This window comes from Spodoptera frugiperda, chromosome 28, assembly GCF_023101765.2.
Source record: "Spodoptera frugiperda isolate SF20-4 chromosome 28, AGI-APGP_CSIRO_Sfru_2.0, whole genome shotgun sequence".
Taxonomy (NCBI): domain Eukaryota; kingdom Metazoa; phylum Arthropoda; class Insecta; order Lepidoptera; family Noctuidae; genus Spodoptera; species Spodoptera frugiperda.
In genome coordinates this window covers 13420816-13444017 of record NC_064239.1, presented here as the reverse complement: position 1 = coordinate 13444017, position 23202 = coordinate 13420816, and the positions used below count along the sequence as shown (strand labels likewise).

Below are 23202 nucleotides of genomic sequence, written 5' to 3'. Positions count from 1 at the left end.
TGTAGCTCGCGCCGATCGCCCTACGGCATCTGTTTTGTAGATTACAATAGTAATACTTTTTAAATAATAATTAATTGATACCAAGATATAGGTACTTTTGAGAGTGCCATTTTGATTGTTTGTGTTGTAGTGTTAACCCATCAAATACCACCAATCACTCAGCCACCGCGTCAACTGTGGACTTGCAGAATGGCTGATTTTGTACTAGATAAATACCTAAATATGAAGCGTCACTTAGCGACTAATGAAACAAGTTGGCAGTTGGCAGCGTGTGATTGGGGACAGATTCTCGCGTTGTTGCTCTGCGAATTTATTAGGTCATGCACCTCGGCGCTACCTACATTGAGAGACCTGTCTGTGTCAATATTCTCTCAAATATTTCCACTATATATTTTCCTAGTGCTTCTCTAAGAATGATTAAATATTTCATTTCATACTAGCAGGTCTTCCCTAGGAATATCAAGTGGTATTTCCCGACTTTCACCGTAAATTTGGTAAATTTTTGATGCAATCATTTTATAAATTGGAAGGTAACAGGATTGCAATTAAAAATTAAAATCAATTGCTCGTTGCTAATCCTAAAGTTACGTACATTTTATATAGACGCGCTTAACGCTTGCTATGTAAACAAAATAAAATCTATATCTTTCGCCTCGTCTGATATGGTAAGATGTCATTCAAAGTCAAAATCATTTATTTCAATTAGACCAAGAAGGCACTCATGTACATCAGATAATATACAAAGTGTTAGTCTGTCGGCCAGTCCTCTAGTGAAGCTATCTGCTAAATAAATTTGACTATAAAATAATATGTTGCAATATTTACAGTACTACGTGATATACTTGGCGATTTCCTTACTTAAGGCAACTTGTAAGTTGGTATAAGTTGCCGTGTCATTCAGAGATTCGTTTACCTCATTGAGTGACTATTCAAGTCAGACAGTTCCTTCGACCTAAGGAGTTTAAACTCGTGTGTCATTCGATATAATTATTGTAGTTTTAAGAAGGATTTAAGGATATACAAGAAAAATATTAATTTTAAAACAAATTAATCGTTTTTTAAATGAACTAAAAATATTATGTTACTTACCTGTATAATTTTAAAACGTCAATTACGTAAAGAGTCACCATAGGAGGGCTCCTATATTTACACATACAACTCTGCCAGCCAACTTTACTGCTTTAACTGTAATCGAATTTTTAGCACAATCCACACAATTTTTAGATTTTTATCAGAGCACTCGACAGGAAATAGCTAATGTAAGGTCGCCGTTACTGAAATCGGTAAAAAGGACTATATTGTTATGTATTTTATTAAACGTTTGTGATGTGTGTATATACTATATACTTATATTTGGTACTCCTTCACCACAAAACTGCTGAACGGATCGTAATAAAATTTGACACAGAGGTAGATTATAATCTGAAAGACATAGGTTATTTTTATCTTGAAACCTGACAGGCAGAAGCTAGTTAGTTCACCGGTGAGTGAAGTATTACTGCCGCACTCAGAGACATTTAATGTACGTAATAACGATTTTGTTCCGAAAACAATTGCTAAGGACTGGGTTAAGTAGTAACCATTAAATGATTGAGTACGGCGGTTAGACTTTACTACTAAATACAAATTAACCTGTTGCTAAGCTCGGGGTAAAGGAAAACATTACCCGAGTTCATTCATCTATTTTTAGTTGTTATTCTGATGAATCACACCGGTTTTTACACACGCGTACCGTGTCCTATCAATACTGATTGTGTTAGGGCGTCTCGGAATGATTATCGGGATATTATCTTCTACTAAGTCTATAGTAGCTCTACCTGTACTTCATTCTGAAGCAGGTACTCTAGTTTAGTTACTCAGATAGTGCTCGATCAACAAAATAAACATATTTCCATGTATTTAAAAGTATTAACTAATAAACAACAGTTAAGACATGGAAAAATAAAATAACGAGTTTCTTAATTTCTTTATGTAGGTATTATCGAAATATTACTAAACTAAGGACCTGTTTCATAATGTCTGGGTAGCTATGTATCAGATAACTTTGAATTAAGAACGTAATTTGTATTTTGTATGCACGATCTGTCACATAAGTTTATCGGCCACTTATATGTAGGTGGTGAGACAGGCGCTAGATATTTTACAATATTTAAAGGTTTCCTTTTCGACTATTATAATAGGTTTCATTAACTTTTGAAATTAATCTAAATTATTCTATTTCTGTATATTCGTTCGTTACCATATGATGGGTTGATGTGCCCTAATCACTTAACCTTATCAATTGGCTATTCCTTTAATTAACGTGTTAAGGATAAACCCGTTTATCTCACGCGATATTTTCACACGTCGTCGTAATCATGTTATTTCTGTTTATCATTTTGGGCTCCCCTCATATGTATTAGAAATAGATTAAAATGTATAATATATTAATAATAATTCAATAAGGATAATGCAAAACCGGTATGGTCTAGTTATTTTTTTATGGTATAAACCGATAAACGAGCAACCTGAAACACTAGAGGCGTTATAATTGCGTTGCCGGCCTTTTAGGGGCTAGGAATTTACTCCTCCGGTAACCTCACTCACACAACGTTGTTTCACGTCGGTTTTCTGTGAGGCCGAAGTTCACTCCGGTCGAGCTGGCTCTTTCGTGTCGAAGCATGGCTTTCCAACAATTTATATATCCCCACAATATAATATTTTGGCAAACTTATCAGTACAGTTGGTTTTGAAGTTTTAGCTTATCATGTGTAGATCGTCGACAAACTGTCTGCAAAGTTTGTAGTAGGTATATAGGTACGTGTCACTAGATAAAAACTATTTAATAAATGTTGTATATGTGTCAGTATATCAGTAGCTATAGTATTCATAGTTACTTATACATTATACTATTAATTAGGGAGAATGCAAAAAATAACAGTTTTTCAAATTCTGATATAATAACCAAATCGGTTGATACTTACCATCACTGCGGCACGTAGCGTTCGTTTTATCTTCTTCAATCAAGGAAAACGTAAAAAATAATACCATTCCAAAGTCTGACACCATAAACATAACAGAAATATGTAAATAAGACGTGACTCACACGATATTTACATACACAGCAATCGGTTATTGTCAGATATTCTCAGAACTAATTACCGCACATGGAAACAGCTTACTGGAGTTAAGGTAAATACAAATATGTATAGAATTTTATACCAACTATTCCAAGAACTCAAGCTTGTTACCTTCGAGATAGAAGACTTTTCTGTTGGTTCACTCCAGACTGAATACTTTGACATGTTTTTCCTACTTAACTAGATGTGATCTTGTGCACGTGTGAATTTCAATACATTGTTTACTCCATAAAGAACATGCGTGCCTTTCATTCGCATTTCTGGACCTAGTATTTTCAACTGCGGTTTGACATTGTCTGTCAGTCAGTCAATCGGTAACAGAAGAGTAGACACTAGTAGTCATGTGTTATTATGACTTATAGTCATATGCTATTAGCTCTAGATTCAGCATTGACTACATCAAACCCTTAATAACCAGACAAGCAACTGACCTTCCTTGCAATCAATCCGCGAACGCATGCATTTAACTATTTATTTATTCTATCGGAGTAATTTATGCTCATGTACTGGACCAGTTTAGACAGTTGAATCGATTTGGACAAATGCCATGCCATAGGTATGTACCCAAATATGTGCAATCTGTAATTGAATACCAATGCCAATATTTAGACTCGTTTCATTTGAGAATTACTTTACTACTTTACATATTTTTGGTATCTATCACACGACTTTGCAGTTTAATCTGCTAAACGTTTTTTATTTTTGTTATTGCAAACGTCTTAACACTCCTGTTTGAATTAAAGCCTGCCTAACATACATGTCCCATATCAATTGAAAAGACTCAAGATATTTTCAGTTACTTTAAGTGAGTACCTAATTTTTTTTCCGAGTAGGTATGTCTCAAGAAGCTTTTTATACAGCAATGTCTAATGTCAATAATGTTCCAATGCTAAAGCTACGTCACGGCTGACATTAGGCCTGATGATAGAGTATTACAATACTCGCCGCCTTTTGTTCTGTTCCGTTAGCCCGCCGCTAATTCTGTTGGTGACGCGCACGCGCCGGTCTATTTCAGGGTTTCAAGTGCTGGCCCTCGGCGGTGCTGCTGTTCTAACGTGTTGCAATATACTTCAGTCCGTTTCATGAATAATCACTGTAATTTATTTAGGTCGGAAAGGAAAGTCATGAAACATAATTTTATGATTCGACGATACTGAATTAAATATAATATTTTAAAAAGCAGATACTGTTAAAAGCGTAACTTTATATAGAATACAAAATAGACAAATAGTTGAACAATTTCGCTTCTATATTTCGGGTATCATCAACATAAAATACGTATAATTTTTGGACCGCCACCTGCGCGCACGCAGTACATGAGGAAATAGAATAATGAATTAGAACTAGTACCTATTCATCTCGGGGAATCACCTACTGAACTCAACATCTAGTACATATAATAAAAACATCCTTGGAGGAGGTAAAGAAAACAACCGCCTGACGTTGCTGTGTGAACTGTGACACATACCGGCGCCCGCGCATGCATATTTTATTGTTGAATTACTTTTATTTTTAAGAATTTTGCGGTGTGTTTTGTGGAAAAATTCGGTTAAGACGTGGAAAATTTTATTCATTAAATCGTAGTAGTACTATACTTTTTGTTTCCCATAGGAGTGGGCAGAGTTGCACAGTCATAGACATTGTAATACCCACTTTTGCTAGTGATATTTATTTAATTATAAATTCCATTGAAGAAAAGGGTTAGCTTTTGTTACATATCTTGGCTGCGGATGCCCGGAAGGACTCCGGCTCGAAGCAGGAGTTGGAACAGGGTGATTTTAAGTCAGTCTGATACTGACTTACAAACATTTTGATACTCTCAATCGCCTCACATAGGGCTGTTGGAGTCATTTGATGATATTACTTCCTCAAGAATAGCTGTTGCCCCCCACTAGGTATAATAACCCGGGCTCCGTGCTGTGAGGACGATGGGGATTATGGTCAGCCGATACATTCATTTCGCTCGAACACGATTACAAATATAAGAGATCACTTTTCTCGGCTTTTTTGTCGGCAGTCGCGGTTGTGATATTAATGAATAGAATTTGTCATTTTGTGTGACGCGGTCATAGGCAACTAGGCAAGGAATGCAAATGAAAAAAATAACAATAGTAATGTATTTCATGCGTGGTTTAATTCTATGACAAATATTTTGCGGTTCGGCTGACTCCTGGTGAATGAAAAATCTCTGCCATTTGACTATGTAAATTAAATATAGTATACATACTAGAAATTAGAATTCTGTCTACTTAATGTTAGCATGTAGCCTTTTGGAGTTTTAGTAAATGTAGTAGAGGTTTATAAATATAAGGCCGATGCTATATCTTATAGCTTTTTAATTATCTTGGACCGATACCGTAGTTACGTAAACTTCTACACGTTTGCTGCGTCGATATACATGGCTCCATTTTCCTCAGCATATGTAAGAAAGCACACTATTCTCGCAATACATAGTAAATTAATGTAAAACAGGAAAATATATTTTTATTCACTTATTTTCCTTATCGATTTGTTGAAAATCATCAGAAATGTAAAGTTTATTTACTTATGACTTGTTAAACATACACATACATACCTCATATATGTGTTTGTTCTGGGCCAGACACCCTTGCGGACATCTTTAGAGCACACAGCTAAAGTATCATACAAATCAGATCAATATTAACTAGTTTCGAAAGCATACAGGACAAATAAGAAAAGAACATACTACTTTTTAAAAGCCCGGCAACGCACCAGTGACTCCTCTGGTGTTGAGGGTGTCTATGGGCGGCGCTGATCGCTAACCATCAGGTGACTCGTCTGATCTATTCCATAAAAAAAAACACTAATATTTGGATACGGAGACGGCCACATCTTCACTTCGCCGTCCTGGCAGTAAGCGAGTGGTGGCCAAACGCAGTCTTATCAACGTTAAAAAATAAAGATCTGACGACCAGTTACTATTTGCAGTTACATTTAACTGATACATGGTACATGTCAGAAAAAGCCAAGAAAAGCTTTAGATTTATAGTCAACAGATGTTTTTCCACGTTTGTGTACTGTAACCAAACCCTTGACCATGATTTCACGTATAATTAAACACCGACTCCATTTTGTTGATCTTACCGTTTTATTTGGGCAAACTGTTTGTAGTTCTACTCCATAGTTTACTAAGTTATAGACAATGTTTTTAAAAAACTAGCTTACGTCATTACGTAAATTAAAAATAGAAGATCATTGAACGTTATTCGATCGTCAATATTGAAAGAGACTGGGTATCACGTGTAAAAAGAAGTGTAGGAGCGTCGCGTCTCGTCCTACTGGCAGTACATAGCCAGTATGTATTCTTACACGTGACTACTGTAGGTATGAGTAAATATAATTAGCATATACACGGTAAACTATTAATTTGAGCAATTAATTACAATAAAATAACTTCATTTAATTCGACAATAGGAATGATGACGGAGATGAAAATTAAAAATCTATTTAGTCTCTCAGTTAGGTAATGAAAAAATGTTAGACACGTATTTTTTATTTTGTCATGAAAGATAACAATAGATAAAACGAGTCACAGTTTAGGCATGGGAGCAAATACGTCATTTCTACGTATAAAATGTACCTAGAAGTGACGTCACGCGATATTTCAAATCGATATATCTTCGAAAGTATTTGTTTCCGTAAGAAAATAAAAAATACGTGTCCAATATTGTCTTCTTTTGTATAATCTTTCTTATAATATCATTGTTACTGACCATATAAATCTAGTATGTTGTATTCTATTCCATTGATCCGCTGTCGTGGCACGCAGCCACAACTCACAGGAAAACAATCAAACAGCAGTACATGCCGTGTCTACGTACAATTTCTATGCAATAATTACTCGTACCTATTACCACTGTTTGTAGTCACTTTTTACATTCATTCGTTGATAACTGTATTGTGAGCTAATGGTTTGTTTTGAAACCTTTTATGACATAAAGGTTTATCATCATAAGTGTAATAATATTAAATGTAGCTTAATGTTAGATAACCTTTGTGGGGTACATAGTAATAGTAGTCAAATACTTTCGATCAACCTCGACAGATTTCGATCAAGCTCGAAAAGTTTCGATCTATCTCGAATCTTTTCGGACAAGGTCTAAGCTTATCAGTTGTTCTCACTTATTTAATGAATACTTTTCGCGACACTACAACACAATAATGCTGCGTCATTCATCTATCACTGACCACAAATATGCGTGAGTAATCATTGAGTATGTCATATATGGCCATTGGCCACAACTTACTGTAGTTTCTCAATTTGTTTTTCAAATGTTTTCGGCTTTACCTGCCGAAAGACCTGCATCTGTTCATAAATAGGAAAAAATGAATAATAATATGTTATTTATTTATTTATTTATTTAAACTTCATCACAAATACAGTGAATGGCGGACTTAATGCCTTAAGGCATTCTCTAACAGTCAACCATAGGGTAGTGCAGAGAAACGAAGCGGATTGATGCTAAGTCATAACACAAGCACAAAAGAATAAATATATGAATACAATATATCTTATACCTACATAATATATATATGAAGATACATATTATATACTTATATACATATATACACATAAACATATACATATAATACAATATATATCCACTGTTAAACGACTACATATATAACATAAATAGTGAAAATAGTGATATGGAGAAATAAGTATCCTCAATTGTTTTGATTCTGCCAATCCTTCGTTATATGCTCGCGGACTTTAAATTTGAAGGAACTGCGACTCTTTGCCACTCTGATCTCCTTGGGGAGCGCATTCCACAGAAGAACAGCTTGAATGAAAAAAGAAGAGTGAAGGAAGTCAGTGCGATGAGAGACACACTGAAGGTGTCGATTTTGAGATGAACGAAGAAATTTAGTGTGGTTGTCGCAAGAATATTGGAAGTAAGAAGCAAGGTAATTAGGTGAAGAAGGAGAGTCAAGGTAAGAGAATAAAGTGGTTAATGCCCTCTGCTGCCTGCGCAAGCGTATAGGCAGCCACTTTAGTTGCACTCTATATGCAGAAACGTGATCATATTTACGTAAGTTGAAAACGAATCGAATGCAGTTATTTAGAAGTCGGTCCAGTTTGTTGAGCAGATCTGCATTCAGGTCGTAGTAACAAACATCAGCGTAATCAATAATGGGGAAAATTAAGCTCTGCACCAGCTGTGCCCTTACGGAGGATGGAAGGAAATTCTTCAAACGATACAGCACCCTCAATGACCCAGTTACTTTTTGGCAAACACTAGCAACCTGTGCACGCCAGCTCAATGTGCTATCAATAATTAAGCCCAAGTCCTTGACGTCCTGACTGAATGGGATAGTCACACCATTATAGGAGATGGGAGGCAGTGTCGCACCGTCAATCGATCTGAGGCTCCAAGAGCTACCTATAATTATGGCTTGGCACTTGTTTGGATTGACAGCTATACCGAACCTGTTAGACCAACTTCGAACAGCTGCCAAGTCACCATTAATTTTGTTGATAGCATCAGGTAAATCGTCCACCCCAGATTGACGGTACAGCTGCAAGTCGTCCGCATACAAATGGTACGCACACTGAAGTTCAGGAGTAATGAAGTTAATAAAAATAGAGAAAAGAAGTGGAGAAAGAATGCCGCCCTGAGGAACGCCTGCCATCAGATCACACCAGCCTGAGAAATGATCATCATGCTGGACTGACTGCTGACGCCCCCGAAGATATGAAGAGAAGAGAGTTATCTGATGACATCGGACATATGTAATATCAATTAGCCACTAGATTGATTAAATATTCACAAAACATACTTATTAAGAGATAATTTATTAATATTTAATTAAAATATTAAATATCTTGCCAGTCTGGTCTGTGTGTATGGTACTCAGTTTATAGGAATAGACTGGTGGTACATACCTACATGCATAACCTCACGCCTGTCTCCCATGGGGGTGGGCAGAGACAATATTATATATGTATAACGCCAATTGCTACGAATCTTACATACCTCTTACGGTTCATCAACAGTCATCATTCTGTTCCTATTTTTAAAAGATTTCTTCTGGAAATGCATTTCACATATAATTTTTATTTGAATCAACTACCATGCTACTTATATTAACATCGTTTGGTAAATTAAACAATGGCTTCCCACATTAGAATAAACTTTACAAATGATCACACACTTCAGTTATAAAGTAAACACACTGGCCGGGCCTACACAGCCGTAGGACACACCACTCGAACGATTTGACTAATAACAACAAAAACTCGTACAATACGTGAGAAAACAAATATTATGTACTCCATGATGTAATATATAAGCGTCATAACAAACATATAATTACACGTGTGTTAAGAACCCAAATTATACAATAAACTATGTAAAAGACTTAAATTAACGTTTTTGTGGCTATTAGGAAGGATTAACATATATAGGTATATTTATTTATAAACATTATAGTGACTGTCTTGTTGGTTGAATGGTCGCAAGTGCGACTGCCGGACAAAGGGTCTTGGGTTCGATTCTCGGGTTGGGCAAAGTATTACTGAGTGTTTTCCATTTAGGATTTTTTTAGTAGTAGCACGGAGTCTAAAATTGTGCCCAGTATATGGCAATAGGCTCACCCCCTATTACATGGGAATTATAACACAAATGGTGAAAAGTGTGTGTACATTGTATAGCGACATACAGCAGTATTGTGCACCTCTGCCTACGGCGTGACGTTGCTAATTAATTTATATAGACACTTGAGAAAAATACTACAATATTATACAAGGCAGTGACGTCAAATCTCTGCTAAAGTACGCAGTCAGTACACTAGTACTTGTATCATAAAAAGGTTAAGGAGAGGCTGCGCTAACTTCTAAGTTGTGCCAATCAATACCGTCTAAAAATAGCCGACTATAAATAGTCTCATTACATCTCTTTTACTCCCAGATAAAGTGAGATACTGCTCTATTTGCACAATACATAGTAGATACATACCGAAACTGTTATTTTTAAGCAAATACTTTTAATAATTGTGTTTGTTTGTTATCAAAAGTATTAGGCATTTGAGTGGTATGGGATCCCTTTGATGATATTATAATAATAATAAAATAGGACCTTTTTAAGAGACCTAAATGTCATGCATGTCAACAAAAAACATATTTTTTAAAATTTTTGTCTGTCTGTTTGTTTGTTTGTTCTGGCTAATCTCTGTTAAGGTTTAACCGATTTTGACGGGACTTATTGGCATGTAGCTCATCTACTAAGAAGTAACATTAACTACTTTTATTAGTCACAAAGTCTGTAATTAAGCTCATATACTAAGGTGTAACCACGTATAACTTAGGCTAATTTTAATATTCACTAATCTATGCGACCGAAGGCGCGGGCAGCTAGTCTGATCTATGTATATCAATAAATGAGTGCAACTGCAATGTGCACGTTGTGTTGTAACGTCGTGTGCACCGTGGCAACCCACGTGACCGGCAATCGAGGATAATGATAATTGCAGCTTTAACTAAGACATACAAACTATTAATGAAGATAGACAATAATACAGATAACTTACAATTCTAATAAATCTGTTTTCAACATTAATATAACCTTACAGGCTTCTACCAACAGATTCACCCACGTTCCTGTAACATAAAAAATAGTCTATGTTATTGCGTGTTCCAAATTTCACCCTTCAGACCTTTTGAAACTCTCCCATTTATAACATTATTAAGATAGTGATAGTAAGATTGATTTTTTTGTTGAGCACGAAAGGATCACTTATAGTTTCGTTCCAGTCCTTAAAAATACATACATAAAAAGGTACATGGAAGTAACGAAAACGCTGTGATATTATGTACTTTATTTCTTTCTTGTTATTATCTACATCTGTACCCTTAGTATAAGTTTGTTTTACGTTTAAAGTAATCGAAACGAGAGCGCGTTCTGACTGGGTGGCTCGATTAAACTAACCAATCAGAGCGCCGAACGCGCTCTCGTTTCGTTTTCGTTCAACGTAAAGCAAACTCATACTAAGGGTCTTCTAGCAAGCAAAGACTTCCTTCCTTTTCACATACAAATTGTAATTTCCCATGCGTAAATTGGCAACAAATCCTTACTGCAGTACTTATTCCAAGGTTTTGTTACGAGATAACTAATGGCCTATTAATTAGACTTTGATAAAAACCATGTTGTTTTGAATTGAAACAACATGGTAACATGGGAAATCCAGTACATTTTCCTGTATATACCTTAATCATCAGGCTGTCTTCTCCTGGACGTATAGGAGGTGGGAGTTTCCGAAATGACAGGCATTGGGTACCTGAAAGAATTATTTCAAAGTCAAAGTCAAAATTATTTATTTCAAATAGACCGACAAGGCACTTTTGAACGTCAAAGCAAATATTACAATATTAAAAAAAAAACTAAATGTCTGTCTGTCGGTCAGTCCTCTAGTGAAGTCAAGTCGGTCCAGTCCTCTATTTATAATATCAATTTAGTTAGCTTCATGAAATACATAGCCGTATTGACAGATTCGTTAATTAGGCCTAACAAAAAGCCAGTATTCTATCAATTAAAATAAATAATGCTTTTACTTCGACGATTACCCAATTATCTTGCTATAATATATGGTTCAATCAGTAAACAGCAATCGCGTAAGCGTACACGCAGACACCTTTTTCATCCAGGCAGCAACAGAACTATTTTTCGCAACGAAAACTGCGATCGGAATAACTTCATGGACTAAATTAATTTCGTATGTTTACATCTGAGCGGTGGAATCCGTTTGGGAATGCGCAGACGCAGCTTATTAACGAGCCGATAGCTGCGCGAATGCATTGTTGAATAGGTTGCTATAATAAACTTATTTTTAACCTAACCACTTACAACTTCAAAAATAGATTTTTTCTTTCTACAGAGATTTAAACATGCAAGTATTTTTCATTTTGATATTTTTTGTCCACAGATTTCGCTATGAGTGTGAAGGCCGGTCAGCGGGATCGATTCCCGGAGTGAATAGCACGTCAGATAACAAGACTTACCCTACAATTAAGATATGCGGATACACAGGACAGGTGGTCATCGTCGTGTCTTGTGTCACCAAAGATGAACCTTACAGGTAAGAACTGTACACTACCTATTACTTAAATCTTCGTTTACGGGTGTATTGGTCAAATACTCAAACGCCACTCAATTTTAAGATGCTCTCAATAACAGTTCTGTCACTACATTTTTATTTTTTAAAGACAGAGATAGAAAGATATTAAAGTTCAATTTAAAATTGAGTAGCGTTTCAGTATTCGGGCGTATGAGACCCAATAGAAAACACATTGTGTCTCGTGCAATCTGCACTCCAGCATAATACGGGTTAAGTCATCTACTGACATATTTATACCGCACTAATTACATTCATTTTAAATGACATCTCGTTTTAGAAACGAATTCTTCTTGCCTTATATCTTTTTATATGTATTACTTCGAGTTGGTGCAACATTCTGTTTATATTATGACGTGAGACATGGTAAATTAATTCGTATCCTAAATAAGTAGTCTTCCATTCTCTTGGATTTTATCAGAAATATTTTTTTTCCAAAATTTCCATAAAATACTCGATGTCTTAGTTATGAGATCCATGCTAATAAAACTGTTATAATTAATGCACCTACCATTTACCAATGACTCAATACCAGCCAATGTTTACTCACAGTATGTATGTATGTATTTATGGTACATGCAGAGTTTACCATTGTGTTGACTCTGGTCTCTGCCCCATAAACTAGTATACCAGACATAAGGCAGACTGCTTGACTTGGTCTACGTAATAAATACAGGGAGTAAACGGAACGCTCCTAAACGCTGCAAATGGGGGATGGTAAAAAAAGATTTATTAAAAAAATGTTTATTCTATGTAATAATAGTTGTAACCAACTGTTTAAGGCTGATGTTGCATGAATAACACGAAAACTAAAACAATTAAATTTATAGAAAAAGCAAAATTGTAGTGCTTTTCGGGAGCGTTCCGTTTACGCCATGTATAATTTAAACTGCTTTTAAAAATATACCAGAGCGCTATATCGTTGCTATGGGAGATTTAGAATATTTTTACAACATATGGTCTGACTCGTACATGCCATCACTGGTTATATAGAATTATAGACACACTATATTTATTTGAAAAGTCACTTTTCGTCGGCGGGTATATGAGACAACAATAGAATAAACATTGTGTCTCGCACTGATCAGTGCTTCAGCATACGTCGGGTTAAAATTAAACGAGTATAGTTGAAACCTCCCTACTACGCTCTTAATTTACTGTAACTTTTGTGGAGAACAAATCTTTGTCCAATGTGAAATGTAAATAAACTTACTGCAAAGAAATATTAAAATTTAATACTTAGAATACCTAGTTCTTTCTATATTAAGAAACTAGTACTTCTATACTAAGGCTAAGGTGCCACATGTATCAGTTATTCATAAACGATTTTATTTCAGGGCGCACCCCCACAACCTGGTGGGTCGGGAACGCTGCGAGAGGGGAGTGTGTACCATCCCCCTCCGCGTCACGGAGGAGACATGTGAATACCAGTTCAAGAACCTCGGCATCCAGTGTGTCAAGCGACGGGATATCGCCGAGGCCCTCACCACCAGGGAGAAACTGAGGGTGGACCCCTTTAGAAGTAAGTTTTTTTTAAACCTCACTCAATACTCATCTTCCCCCAATTATCGGAGGCCCAATTCGCCCCTTCCCAATCTTCCCAATCCCCGATTCCCGAACAACAACCCTTAAATTCCTAACCCCCAAAAGGCCGGCAACGCACTTGTAACGCCTCTGGTGTTTCAAGTGTCCATGGGCGGCGGCGATTGCTTACCATCAGGTGATACGTCTGCTCGTTTACGTGTTTCATAAAAAAATAAACTTGTCCTGCGTCAGTTTATAAGCGCAATACACACAATATACTCGAGACTATTTGTTCATCACTTAAGAAGTTTTTACGTACCAAACACACGACACCTTGCGCAGGCGCCGGTTGCTCCTTGCCTACTCATAACACCAACAGTCGAAAGTCAAATAATATTTTACTCATATTTTTCCTTCAAAAACATAAACCTTCATAATTATTTCAATCATATGAACAAAAAGGACAATAATTATGGCATGGCAAGCATCAAGTTAGGCATTACACTCACCTTGACCCAATAGTCAGGTACAGATCGTATTAAACACAATATATGAATATAGATTCCTTGTACAGGTATTAAGTGAATTGTCCTTCCTTGTAAAGAGCGCCATGCATAATGCTCTGGCCGTTGAACTGACACGCTGAACCACAGATAAATAATAATGTATGCGTGCACGCGCACTCGAACTATACAGATTCAAATAGAATATACACTCTGTCGGAACTTTCATTTTTTTAATAAAGAATACTATGTACAGCTTAATTTTGGGTTTAAAATTAATGTTAATTATATATATTTTTTTATTTATATACGTTGGCCTTACACTAGGATTTTCTCCTGTGTCGTGGGTGCGTTTACAAACATACAAGTTCACAAACACATGACACCCAGATCCGAAACAACAGTTTGTGGATCATACAAAGAGTTGAGTTGAGAATGAACCCGCTACGCGTTGCACGGCAGCCAGTTGTCCAGTCACCGCGCCAGTCATTAATGGTAAAGAAGATATGAAGTGGTTATTTACACTGAGATATCATATAATTAATTGGTTCTAAAAATATCGCGTGCACTTGTCGATAATGTGATTATAAATAAGAGTGTTGTATAGGTACTTGATGTAAAGGAGCCTGTACCTTTGTGCTCGTCGCACTTGACTGAGGAGCACCAATGTCATTTGGTGACGTGTTCGTGGCTCGACATCCGAGTGTCGTGACGTCATGGGTAGCGATGAGTTTCGAACTAACTGCGTTTAAATTATACCTTGTAATAATTGCTTTAGACTGCCTCGTTGGCCGAGTGGTCGCAAGTGCGACTGCCGGGCATTAAGACCCGCGAAGAAGATTCGCGTTTTTTTAGTATTATGAAAATTTCTCAGTAATAGAACGGAGTCTGGAAATGTGCTCGGTATGCCAATCAATAGGCTTATTGTAATAGGGGTTACATGGGACTTGCAACATAAATTGTGTAAAGGCGCGATTATATCTATTTTATTATTTCATACCTTGTAATAAATAAGTAAAAATAATTATGAATAAGAATGTCAGAGTCCCGTAGAAACTCTTACTGACTTATGTTTGTGTTTTATCGCGTGTCATAACGAAACAAATCTAAACTGAGATTGAAGCAAATACAATTATTGTGATGAAGTATGGATAGACGTTTTACGCAGAAGTATGTGATTCTTTCTTCTACTGGTCTCGGACAATTATACATTTTCAGTTATTCAGTCACTTACTGACTCAGCTCCCCGTGTAAAAGCAGCCTTCTTCTTCTTATAGACGGTCATTACTAGACGTATGTCGTGTGTGGCCTAAATTGTTGAACCTTGAACCTCGTGTTTATGAATTGTGTACTCAACTTATTTGAACGATTTACTATATTTTACAAAAATTCCAAGCCTTTTAATGTTTTTTTATTGCATTTTACTGTCCTTTAGGCTGTTATTTTTTCGATCTCTTTGACAGAATGTTAGTTTTACTGGTTCAATTAACCAAGGAAACAATGTAACCAAGAATTGTATAATGAAAACCTAATTGAAAAACAGTAACCTATGGAGATTCTTACTCGTTATTCTCCACACTTTTGAACGAGTAAATAGCTTCATTAGAGGACTGACCGAGAGAGATAGACATTTTTTTATATTGTACATAGTATTGTTTGCTTTGATGTTCAAAAGTGCCTTCCCGGTCTATCTGAAATAAATAATTTTGACTTTGACTTTGAATACTGGTTTTACCAATCTCTTTACCGAGATTCTTCTTTTAAGTAAAACGAGTGACGTTGATTTCCTGAGTGCCCCCGTCCGCGGCCATTCATCACAACATAGTGCTGCGCTCGAATGTCGCATAATGACACGTTCCACCAGTCGCTCAAGGTCGGTCGGTGACCCCGCCTTTGTCTCAGACCTTTACTATTTACATGTACGCTAAATCTCCTATACTAGTTTATGTACTGGAGAAATGATTTATAAACAACTTGGAACCTTTTATGTAAGCGTATCATCTGCCATTGTCTACATAGAATTGGCTAATTGTTTTAACAAAATGTCTTTTTAATATTGTGTCCGATGGTTTGCCAATTCGCTTTCCTTCATGGGATGTGCCTTCCCTCACCATTTTAAGTTTCAATAACAACAATTAGCTGAGATATACAGATTTGCATAGACGTTATCTGTTACATTAATAGTCATACTTCTACTGATGCTCCATGCAGTACAGCTCACTACCTAAACTATTCAGTAAACTTAGTACCAAAACATGGTTTCCATATGAGGGTTTAATTATCTTCTATCTGATAAACCGTTACCCGTCAACCAGTTTGTCAACTTGTTAAGGCTTCGTCGTGTTGTGGACTGCGAAAAACTCGTTCCACGCACCGTCGGTTACCTCAGCTTCACTCATTTAATAATGTTTTGAAATCGAGCTGCTATCGCTTGCCTGGTTTCTAGACTTTAAGGAAAATTCAACAAAATATTAGAATGCAGCGATGCAATTTTATTAGAACCGGCCCCTTTGTGTTATTTTATTACCCATGTAATAACGTGTTATCCCGACTAGTTTCGAACTCGTATAGAGCTTATAACATTTTTTTTATTTGAGGGGGTAAATCATCCAATGACTTCTCCCGCCTTGGGCGAGGCGAGAGGGAGTGTCAGACTCTTACTGACTAAAAACCACCCCGTTCCTTCTCCTGCTTTTCGAGCCGGAGCCCCAGTAAACCCGCTAGGTAGTCCGCAGCTCCGGATTTATTGTTATACTTGACACACTTATAGAGCATGTTTGCGGATAAACCCGAAATAAATGCGTGCGTAAATAAAAAACGTAGTAGATTATTTGTTTGACAACGTTTCGTTACGACAAACATTGGTGAAACCACACACGTTTCAATTGTATCGTGCGTATGAGTGATGCGAACATTTAAAAATATAGCCAGTACACAGTCTGTGTCGTTACTTGTATAAAACTTATCATTCGTCTGATAGCGTATCATTTCACTATCGCAGTTATCGCGACCATTGACTCTGTTCATTGATGTATAATAATTAAGAACATAATTCGCATTGACATGGCGCCTTTATGGGGAAAGCCTATCTTTAGCTTTACTACCGGACTTGGGCATTTCCAGCTACGGCGATAAGGTCCTAATTACCCACCGTGGGAATACCTGGCATACGTAAAAAATGAAAATATTGACAAATATAATCATAGTATACAAATGACTCGGTGCCAACTCAGTAATTATGTCTATAATACCTGAAGTAAATATAAAAATTATCAGTTTTATGTATGTAATCAATTGAGCACGTGAACTAGTGTAGGTGCAGACAGGCTGTGTGTATTCCCAGAGAATTATCTTATTAACACGTAAGCCTATTTATTAATAACTTACGTTTATTGTTAAATTAGGAAATTCCTATTACCGAAATAAATTCTATTGTTGTAATACCTACACATTTATTTACTAGTTTTCAATCAATCTTAATATCTGTGATGAATATTATAAGAAATCCTTCATTAATACTGTACTGCAAGTTTAGTGCTCTGTCTGGGCAACCGGCTGCTGCGTAACGTGTAGCGGGTTAGATTCCCGCACGGAGCAATTCTTTGTGTGATCCACAAATTGTTGTTTCGGGTCTGTGTGTCATGTATATGTGAAATTGTATGTTTGTAAACGCACCCACCCACCAGAAAATTCTAGTGTGAGACAACGTTTAAATTAAAAAAAAACATAGGTACCGGCGGAATTGAGAACCACCTCATTTTTGCGAAGTCGGTTAAAAGTACGTCACTATAACGAATGCTTCTTTACATAGGCATAACGTAGGCGTACGTTTTACAGTTACATTTACGAGTCCAATGAAATAATGCGCGCGCGCGGGTATCAAAATAAACGGGATTTATTTACTGGCCAAGGCAGAGTGCATGTGCACTATATGGGCCGAGGTCTGAGGTTAAATGCGGGGTTCATATTCATTACGTTGGAGTCACACACATTCAAGAGATACACATATTCAAGTGCAGGTACATTACATTGTCATTCAATATTTTTAAAGAGACGTTTTGTCCTGGTTGCCCCTTATTTTACTAGCAAGAAAAATTTGATCAACTGTTTTAATGTCTGTGTAATTAAATAAATGTTGTCTATTTAGTTAATATAATAGTCACCACAATATTCGTAGGCCATTTTATGTCCAGAATCCTTAGTACAATTTTGTTTTGTGTTGACTAGAAACGAGAGAGCGTCCGGCGCTTTGATTGGCGGGTTCGTTTAAACCAACCAATCGGAATACGCTCTCGTTTCGCTTTCGTTAAACGTAAAGCAAACTCGTACTAAGGGTACAGAAAATTAATTATCTAGTTATTCAAACAGGATCAGCTGTTCTGTAGTAATTACGCACTTTCCGAAGTTCCCTTTAAAGGTAAAGCAATAATTACCGCCATACAGGTCTGGTTGGAAGCCCTGCCCAAGAAGGCACAGCTTCAGTACTGGTTTAGGCACTAATTACTGCCTATACTTGGAGCGTTGATCAATGAGCTGGAATTAGCTACGTGTGGTGTGTAATAGGTCTTACCTAGCTACTTTCCTAAATGTTAGAGTAAGCACTAGATTTGGCTAGTTAACTATTTAATAAACTAATTACATACTAGCTTCTACTAGCGAATTTGCCCGCGGTCACGTTGAATTAAAAGTGTACTATGTGTTATTCCAGACCATAATCTATCCCTGTACCAAATTTGATCCCGACCACTTGAGCCATTCTGACGTGGTTGAGTAACAAACACACTCACAAACATTCGCATTTACAATATTAGCAAGATAAAACAATGGGCCCAAAAACATAATGAAATGTTCCTAAACGACTTATTGTTTAGAATTGTAAGTAAGAATGTATAAACGATAGTCATTCAACTAGCGATATTGAAATAGCGCCTAGTTAAAGTATATAAAGAAGAAGAGAAAAAAACCAGCACTAAAATAGCTAGGCATCCAGCGCTGTGTGTTCAGTTTGCCGGTAAAACCGTAAAGCGTGAAATAGTAAATAATGAATAAGAAAGCAGCAACAAAGTAAGATGGTTATGTGCGGAGTGTTTCACTAAATATTATGTTTTTTTTAGTCATTCATACAATACTTCGTGATTGTACTTACTACCAGAATATTGGCAAAACCATGTTTTTAATTTTGTGGATAACATAATATCATGTTATCCGAGACATTCACGTCCAGCCTTTACGTAACAATTGAGTTCCTGCTCGTCGATGTTACAAGTTGTGATGTGATGCAATGATCCGGAATATCGCGGCATGTATCACCGGATGCTCATTATAAACATTGGATTTACTAAAATTTAAATGCCTTGCTAATAAAATTCGTTACTCACCATCTTTACAAGACCAGAATGATGTCAGCAGACCTATTGCTAACAAATTAGTACACTATTTTAGGCACAGTGCTCACATATTGTGTCAATTTCGGAAATAAGTACTGATTTTATCAGTAGGAATACTTAGAAAAGGTAGTTAACAAAACGTCTAGTTGCCAACCGAACAACTATCAGATCACGATACGATTGACTGGAACGGCTGCATACAATGCAAATCAAACTTTACCGCCTTGAATTACGGTCTAGTCTTGGTAAAACACTGCCTGCCTCAGTTTCAGAAATAGCCGAGCGACCAGAAATACCCATAAACCGCGCCCGGCCTCTTTCAGCGACCTACTAACCTGTTAAAGATCTAAAATCTACATCTCCTATTCACTGCCTAAATTAGCTGACTAAATTATCCCATTTAGAAGACTTGAGAACTAAATTTGGAAATAAGAATAGTGTTATGTGTGCTTCAGATGGTACACTGACATCAGAAACATCCTCAAATATGGTCAAAATTAATATACATATGTTATATTGACCTAAATGACTTCAATAAATAATGAATGCAACAGGAAAACTCGACGCTAAATACAGCTTGAGATGGGAAAGCTGTCCTTTACGATTCGGCGCAGGCGCCGCGGCACGGCCACACGGCATCACAACAGCGCGTGCTTGCACGCCAACCGCCAACCGGTTTTGGCTCACGATTGTAAATAATTACTGGTTGAATTGACCCATCATTTAGGCGCTATGTAATCATTTCTGTTATGATTTGTATGTGCTCCTTGTAAAAATATTATGATATTTTTAAACAGTAATATGAGATTTTGTTGCTCGCTATTTGGGATTGAAACGGCTCCTTGAAACTTGACTGATATATTCTATGTTGATAGAGGTATATGGAATTATTAAAAACAATAATTGCTCATTAACTTTACTGGTTAGCAAAAAATCTTCAATACCGTACCGAAAGAGTTATCGTATCTAACTTCCAGACTCATGATACCATTTAACGATAATTATCCTAATCGTTTGCTACATAATACCCTGTCACAGTGACACTAAAATTTGAAACGGTGCAATGTAAACAAAAATGAGAATGGCGGGCATCGCGCCAAATGATACGACGACCTGTAAAAGGTAGCTCGGTTCAACGCCGAATGCGGAAGGTTGGCAGCAGTGGTGTTGCCAACTGATGTCTCCCACGATGCACGAGCTATGTGATAAAACTAAAGTTATTACAACATAATGATGTATGTGTGTAACGCGTTGCTCATTACTGATATACTGATATTACATGGACTGCTAGAGTCAAATGGTAATTGTTTTCGGAATAAAATTGTTACTAAGGAATAGATTTAGTAATCATTACATGGACTAATAAACTAGCTAAATACATAACAATGCAACGTCACGCCTTTTATTCTCGAATGGTAGGCAGAGGTGCACATTACGGCACGTAATGCCAATGTACAATATACACCCACTGGTTACCAATTGTTTTATAAGTCCCATGTAATAGGGGGTGTGAGCCTATCGTAGATTGTAGATAGCCTAAATACATGACAACTTTTATAATTATACATCAATGGCATAAGAAAAGGTTGCAGGAAAACATTCTTCTAAAGATTCTAATAGCTTTGCAACAAAGGATGTTCATTTATTTTCACAGATGTATTGATCTGAAATATGTAGTTTTTTTTAATGTGATTATTTATCTTAACACTTTGTTCAAAAGTTTTCTGTTCGCAACTCATTGTCCATAACGACTGTATATGTTTATGTTACACACAGGTTAGTAGGTACGTCAGAAGTAACATATTTTACGCCTTATAATTTGTCGAGGCTCGAGTAGTCGAGTACCAATACAACCTCGTATGGTACTGTGTTTGGAGCAGTCGCTACTATTTCCGCATCAATCAAATATTTGTGAACAGCGCAAAATATTTGTTCGGCTACATGTTGTTTGTATGAGATTTTGACAAATATTTTATTTACGTGTGAAATTGCAAATGCTTTACTACTGTGAAGTTTAAACAGTATTGTTGAATTAGATATAACAATCCTTGAGTTTTCTATATATCTTGGTAACAACGCTCCATGAATAATTGTAACTAGTTTATATTTGTGTTGAAAATCGATTAACCCGTCGTATGCTGAAGCACTGATCAGTGCGAGACACAATGTGTATTCTATTGTTGTCTCATATACCCGCAGATGAAAGGTTAAATAATAGAAACAGCGATTATTATTCGATATCCTGTAGTTGTACGCAATTTTACAAGAAAAACTTTTTAAATTTCGTGGTTTCATTGTAAATGAATATCGGAAACCGACGAAGTGCGTCACAGCGACGTATTTATTTGTTTATTTTATAAACTGCGCGTATAAGGCGCAGGTGGCTGTCTAGGTTAGTGTTAATTCATCGGTCATCGGTACTGTTATGGCGGCCAACGGTGCCGAGTGAAAGTGGCTTGGGAAACCCCACACTGACGTCAAAGTCATACTAATGGACTTTTGATTATCAACTCCGTTCTCAAAATGCATGTGGAATATAATTGACATATTCATATGTTTCTCTAACGTTCAAATCCGATCCGTAGTTGTGGGGAATTCCAGACTTGCCCAAGTTGATGATGAAAGTACACCTTTCTAATATCTTGCGTGAGCCATTACGTGGGCAATTAGTAACGTTACCGCGTTGGCCCATTGCGTGTAATTGAGAGCACGGGAGATTCTGAATCCGTAACCCAGTTGCAGAAATTAATTTAAACAAAATACAAGGTAAAAAATTATCATTAGTAACACGGAATCTGGAATTGTGTCCGGTATATGGCAATAGGCTCGCCCCCTATTACATAGGACTTATAAAACAATTGGTGAAAAGTGGGTGTACATTGTACAGTGGCATTACGTGTGGTAATGTGCATCTCTCGGATAAAAGGCGTGACGTTGCAAACAAGGTGCCATTCTATCTGAATTTTCGATTATGAGCTCAGAAAGAATATTAGTTTTTACAATAGAAATTGACGTGACCTATCGAACTTGAACTTGTATAGAAATTGTTGATTTGTAGAAACTTGTTCATTTCAGTTGTCACGAATAACCTCATTTACCAACGAGGCAGTTCTCTCTAAAATGCTCCTTAATGTTTTTTCAGAAAACTTCGATCACAAAAACCATCCCCAAAGCATCGACCTGAACGCGGTGCGACTATGTTTCCAAGTGTTCTTGCCGGACGAGACGGGGCGACTACGGCGCCCCCTGACGCCCGTCGTCTCCGACGTCATCTACGACAAGAAGGCCATGAGCGACCTGCTCATCATGCGGTCCAGCCATTGTTCTGGCCCGGCTAAAGGCGGGACTCAAGTTATCTTACTTTGTGAGAAGGTGAGACCACTAAGTTCTTTAGTAAACCGTAATCTAATGTGAATCCTCATATTATCACTAAAGATGCAAGATCAGTCGGACAGATGTTCAGGATTATTCATTCGTAAATTACTTCTACCAATCCGCATTGAGCAAGCGTGGTGATTAAAGCGCAAACCTTCTCCA

General features: G+C 36.8%; 1 protein-coding gene across 6 annotated transcripts in view; it reads left to right on the top strand.

Moving 5' to 3' along the window:
• Positions 1-23202, top strand: part of LOC118265023 (embryonic polarity protein dorsal) — a 52264-nt gene that overhangs the window by 18107 nt on the left and 10955 nt on the right. For all 6 annotated transcript variants that reach the window (XM_050706164.1, XM_050706163.1, XM_050706161.1 and 3 more), the window contains exons 4-6: positions 12063-12215; positions 13589-13773; positions 22808-23037. In XM_050706164.1, coding sequence (XP_050562121.1) covers positions 12063-12215; positions 13589-13773; positions 22808-23037 — 568 coding nt within the window. The remainder of the gene's footprint in view (positions 1-12062; positions 12216-13588; positions 13774-22807; positions 23038-23202) is intronic.